Below are 5,170 nucleotides of genomic sequence, written 5' to 3'. Positions count from 1 at the left end.
TCTTGCCTGTCCGTGCAGATGCGTGGTCCCACGGTGCCTGGTAATCGAAATGGTACCACACTCCGCAACAACGGCTCGCATCATCGGGTGCAGAAGAAGCGCCGCACAGAGGCGGCAGTGGGGGCGGCGGTGTAGCGGCGGCCACTCCTGCGCATCGGAGGCAACAATTCAGCGTTCGCTGAAGCGCAGACACCTGCTAGGGAGGCTCCTGCAGAGCTGGCGGCTCAGCAAGCATTCCAGGCTTCAAGTATGTGGCGTTGTCAGGGCGCCTGCTCACTTCACATCACCCAGTACGCACCTGGTAACATTTTGGGAAGCGTGCACGCAAGGAGAGAGGGTGAAAGAGGCTGGGCCAACCATCACCCCTTGCTGGGACGCTCAGGTGCGCGCCATTGGCGCTGGTGGCACCATAAAGGCACGAGGAAATGTATGTAGGCCACGGGAGAGGGCGGGAGGGATGTGGAAGAGGCGAGCACAGGGCTCCGCAATTGCCAATTGCTTGTGTGAGCCCCTTGGGCGCCCCACAGAGCGTCGAATGAACCCATTGTGAGTGCTGGGGGGTGGGGTATGAGAGCCGCAAGCGGGCATGCATGCATCTGGCCACCTGGGCCTTACTGAGGCCAGGGTGGAAGGGGCCGTGGTGCGGATGGGCCAGTATTGGTTCTCCCCATCCGCCAGCAAGCTCAATTTCATTCCTTTGTGGCTGGCATTGCATCGCACGGCAAGGGGAGACTTGCAGAGCCGCGGTTCTCGCCTTGGGACTGGCTATGCTGCGGCACACCGCTGTCAGCAGGGCCGCGCTTGCATCTCTGACCAGAACGCAAGGTGAGGGCTCGATCAGCAGCGCTGGGCGGGGGGTTGGGTGGCCGGGCTGGGAAGCCAGTTTCTCTCTGCGCCTCTCGCTCCGGGGCTGTGGGTCGGCTCAACACACGCGACCGACCGAACTGGACCACGCCGCCTTGCACCGCTCTGCTGCAGGCGGCGTGGTCCAGGCGGCGGCGCCCAGCCCCCTCCGGCAGCACGTGCGGCGGCGGTGCTCCCCCAAAGCGCTGCCTGCAACAGCTGCCGAGAGCACCCCCCTGCCCAGCGAGCGCCCTGCGCCAGGGCTGTACCTCGGCGTGCCCGAAGCAGCAGCAGGCGGTCGCCCTAGCATGCGCCCCTGGAGCGGCGGCGGCGGCAGCCCAGCAACGCTCTCGCTGCCGTCCCTGGCCGCCCCGCTGCTGGCGTCAGCCGCAGTGCTGGCCGGCCTGCCGGCGCCCGCTGCGGCGCTGAGCCTGCAAGGCGCGGTGGGCGGGCTGGAGGAGCTGATCCAGTCGGCAGGCCTGCTGGGCCCCGTCATCTTTGTCGCCGCCTACGTGGCTGCCACCGTGCTGCTCGTGCCGGGCTCCCTCCTCACCCTTGCCGCCGGCTTTTTGTTCGGCCCCGTGCTGGGCACGGCGGTGGTATCTGTGGCTTCCACGGCGGGCGCCTCTGCCGCGTTCCTGGTGGGGCGATATCTCGCACGCCCCGCGGTGGAGCGGCGCATCGAGGGCAACACCAAGTTTGCCGCTGTGGATGCCGCCATCGGGCGCCAGGGCCCCAAGATCGTCTTCCTGCTGCGCCTGTCCCCCCTCTTCCCCTTCACCCTCCTCAACTACGCCCTGTCGCTCACCAAGGTCGAGTTTGGGCCGTACGTGCTGGCCTCCTGGGCCGGCATGCTGCCCGGCACCGTCGCCTACGTGGCGCTGGGCGGCGCGGGCAAGGCGGCCGCCGAGACGGCCGCCGGCGGCGGCGCGGGGCCCGTCCAGCTGGCGCTGTACGCGCTCGGGGCGGGCGCCACGCTGTGGGTGGCTGCCCTCATCTCCAAGGCCGCATCCAAGGCACTGGAGGAGGCATCTGCCTCCGAGGAGGGCGCCGCCGCCGCCGAGCCGCTGCGGTCGGCGGACGAGTGAGCGCCCAAAGCGCCGCGACCGGCCGCGCCCGTCCTGGCCTCGGTTTTGCCAGTTCTGTCATCCAATTTTGAACAAATTTTGTCTATTTCAGAAAGGACTCCACATTTTTCCGCCATTGCTGTAACACCATGCCGGCCTGCGGCCAGACTCTGCTCTCCAGGCTGCAGCTCCTGGCTCTCGGGCCGACGAGGGCATGCTGATGCTGATGCTGCCGCGGCCCCACTGCTGGCTTGGCTGCCACGCATGCCATCAATGCCTTCCTGCCTGCCTGCCTGCCTGCCTGCCTGCCTGCCTGCCTGCCTGCTGAGCCGCAGGCGCCCGCCGCAGGCTAGCAGCAGCCGGCAGCAGCCCGCGCCGAGCGGCGGCGGCAGCAGCATCAGCCAGCGGCGACGCGGCGGCGGCAGCAGCTGCTGAGATGAGCGTGGCGCACGCCGACCAGCCGGGCTGGTACCGGCATGGCATGATTAGCCTGAGGTGAGCTGGGCGCCTCGCCGTTCAGCAGGGCAGCGAGCATGCAGCATGCGCTCGCCTCGCTCCTGGCTTTTTGTGGCCGTGTCGGCGTGCCTGCGGTGTGTGCGCCCACCACCATTCATTTACGTAACTGCCCACCTCCCCGCCCGCTTCCCCAACAAGCCGCCCGCCAACAAACCAGCCCGCTCCCACATCCCCACCCTGCAGCCAGGGCGTGACGATGGCCGACACGCTGCAGCGGCTGGGCGCGGGGCTGGAGCTGGCGCCCCTGGAGCGCTCCGCCTTTGTGAAGCCGCTGAGCATCCTGTACCAGCTGGACGGTGAGCGCGGCTGAAGGTGGCTAGCCGCTGGTTTGTTTGGCAGCTGGGCTTCTAGGGATGGCGGTGGTGGTGGTGGGGCTGGCGGCTGGGTCATTCAGGTCACCTCAAGATGCATCAGGCCTGGCAGAGTCTGCGATGCTCCGCTGCTGAGGGGCCCGCGCACGCCACCGCGTGCCCTGGCCCTGCCGCATCTCCATCCAGTCCCCGCCTCACAGAACCCCGGCCGCCCCTGCTGCCGCCGCAGGCAAGCCGCGGCGGTGGGACATGGTGGAGTCGCATCCGTCAGTAGCGGTACTGCTGTACCACCGCCAGAGACAGGCCGTCATCCTGGTGCGCCAGTTCCGACCCGCGGTCTACGTGTCGGCCATGCGGGCGGCGCAGGCGGCGGGGCAGACCAAGCCGGCGCTGTCGGGTGCGCGGGAGGCCGCCGGCGGGCGCCGCGGCCCTGCCTGGGGCTGCGGTGCGGTTGGGATGGGGTGTGGGCCCGCCTGCCGGCGCGCTGCCGGCAGCGGCGGGCCTGGGTGGCCCGCTGCCACCCCCGCCACACCATCCAAGCGCCTCCTTGCTTCCCTCACCCTTGCTTTCCTCCCATGCTTTCCTCCCCCGCGTGCTTTCCTCCCAGCAGCCGGCTTCACTTACGAGCTGTGTGCGGGCATCATCGACAAGCCGGGCCTGGACCTGAAGCAGATCACGCGGGAGGAGGTGCGCGCTGCGCTGCGCTGCGCTGCACTGCACTGTTGGTTGTGTGTGGCTGCGTCGGTGGCGGATGTGGGTGTGTGGGTGTGTGGGTGTGTAGGTGTGTAGGTGTGTGGGTGTGTAGGTGTGTGGGTGTGTGGGTGTGTGGGTGTGTGGGTGTGTGGGTGTGTGGGTGTGTGGGTGTGTGGGTGTTGTTGAGGGCAGGAGCTGCCGCGGCGCTGCGATATGCTATGCTGTGCCGTGCTGTGCCGTGCAGTTCTGCAGTGCTATGCCGCGCCGCACCATGCCCCCTCCCGAGCGCCTGCTTGCCTGCGTCCCTGCCGCAGATTTTGGAGGAGTGCGGGTTTGATGTGCCCCTCGCCTCCATCCACCTCGTCACAAGCTACCTGTCGGGTAGGGAGGCGGGTGCGGCGCATGGACTCCTGCCGAGCGCGCAGCCAAGCTTGAGCAGGCCAGCAGGCCATACAGCAGCTGAGCCTCGCTGCGTCTCTGCAGCATGCTGCTGCGCCCTGTGTGCCCCTCCTGGCTTGCCAACCGTCGGCCAACCCGGCCTGCTGCGCCCCGCTGTGCAGCCATCGGCATCAGCGGCAGCCGGCAGACCATCTTTGCCGCACAGGTGGATGACAGCATGGCGGTGCAGGAGGGAGGCGGCGGCCTGAAGGACCACGGAGAGGCGATAGAGGTGGGTGCGCTGCCGCAGCACAGGCAAGGAGCCGGCATTCGGCCTCTCACCGCCGTGCACCACGGCGGCATCCCCCCCTGCCGTGCACCTTCGGTGGCTGCTGCTCAGGGCCCTGCGCGCCCCGCGGCGCCTGCTGCGCGCTTCGCAGGTGCTGGCGCTACCTGTGGCCAGCATCGAGGGCTTCCTGGTTGATGAAGAGCTGGGGAAGAGCGCGGGCCTGCTGGTGGGTGTCGCTGCCTGCTGCTGCTGGCGGCGCTGCCTGTGCAGCTGAGCAAGATCCGAGCAGCGCAGCTGCCCCCGTCTTGCCAGGCCTGGCGCTGGTGATGCCCGCAAGTTCCGGTGCTCACGAGCAGCCTCCCCTCTCCTCTGCTGCCTGCAGTTCTCGCTCATGTGGCTGCAGGAGCGCCTGAAGGCGCACAGCGGCCAGCTGTTCCCGACCGGGGCCTGACCGGCAGGAGCTCCCGCAATCAGAGGCGTTGGCGATCCACCAGGCAGCGGCAGATGGGGAGCGCTCCGCCGGCGGCAGCAGCAGCGGGGAGGCGAGCTGGCTGGCACGCCCCGCCCTGTATGCACCCGTCCTCCCGACGCAGCCGCCACCCGGCGTGCTGCCTGGCCCTTGCTGCCCAGCTCTACCCCTGGGTGGGCTGAGCGGCCTGTACGGCGCTACACCAGGGCAGTTACAACAAGCAAGTCAAGCGCTTGCACTTGTAAAGTAAGAGGTAAAGTACGGGTTCGCCAACAGGGCACAAGCGCTGGCGCTCGTGGCAGTGCGGCGCCGGCAAGAGGCCTAGTTCCCTGGAATCCCAGTGGGTCTCTCAGTTGGCTGGTGTTTTGAGGGAAAAAACTCCATCGCCAGGTGCGGCATGAAAAAGGGGTAGGGGCTGTGTGTCTGTGCGTGGTAATGGCGGTGCGGGGTGTGGAAGAGCTGAGCTGCAGATGGGGAGGTAGCAAGCTGTAGGCTTGAGGGGAGTAGAGGGAAAGAGACATACTGGCGAGGGGTAGGTGTGGTGGTGGCCGCAGCAGGCTGTGTTGGAAGGAATTCAAGGCGCGGGCATGTGCCTGCGCAGAAA

General features: G+C 68.0%; 1 protein-coding gene across 1 annotated transcript; it reads left to right on the top strand.

Moving 5' to 3' along the window:
• Positions 1-705: 705 nt before the first annotated feature.
• On the top strand, positions 706-4,822 carry CHLNCDRAFT_58436 (hypothetical protein). Its single transcript, XM_005845792.1, has 9 exons — positions 706-825; positions 2,246-2,405; positions 2,614-2,722; positions 2,967-3,134; positions 3,348-3,424; positions 3,745-3,811; positions 3,991-4,100; positions 4,249-4,323; positions 4,480-4,822. Exons 3-9 carry the CDS (start codon positions 2,623-2,625, stop codon positions 4,546-4,548), a joined length of 666 nt encoding a protein of 221 aa, XP_005845854.1. The 5' UTR covers positions 706-825; positions 2,246-2,405; positions 2,614-2,622; the 3' UTR covers positions 4,549-4,822.
• Positions 4,823-5,170: the final 348 nt, after the last annotated feature.

This window comes from Chlorella variabilis (assembly GCF_000147415.1).
Source record: "Chlorella variabilis unplaced genomic scaffold CHLNCscaffold_16, whole genome shotgun sequence".
Taxonomy (NCBI): domain Eukaryota; kingdom Viridiplantae; phylum Chlorophyta; class Trebouxiophyceae; order Chlorellales; family Chlorellaceae; genus Chlorella; species Chlorella variabilis.
This window is presented reverse-complemented; position numbering and strand designations above follow the sequence as displayed.

Coding starts and splice junctions, on each gene's coding strand:
- CHLNCDRAFT_58436 (XM_005845792.1), top strand. CDS start 2,623: ATGGCCGACACGCTGCAGCGGCTGGGCGCGGGGCTGGAGCTGGCGCCC. Junction 2,723..2,966: donor CATCCTGTACCAGCTGGACG/GTGAGCGCGGCT, acceptor CTGCCGCCGCAG/GCAAGCCGCGGCGGTGGGAC. Junction 3,425..3,744: donor AGCAGATCACGCGGGAGGAG/GTGCGCGCTGCG, acceptor TCCCTGCCGCAG/ATTTTGGAGGAGTGCGGGTT.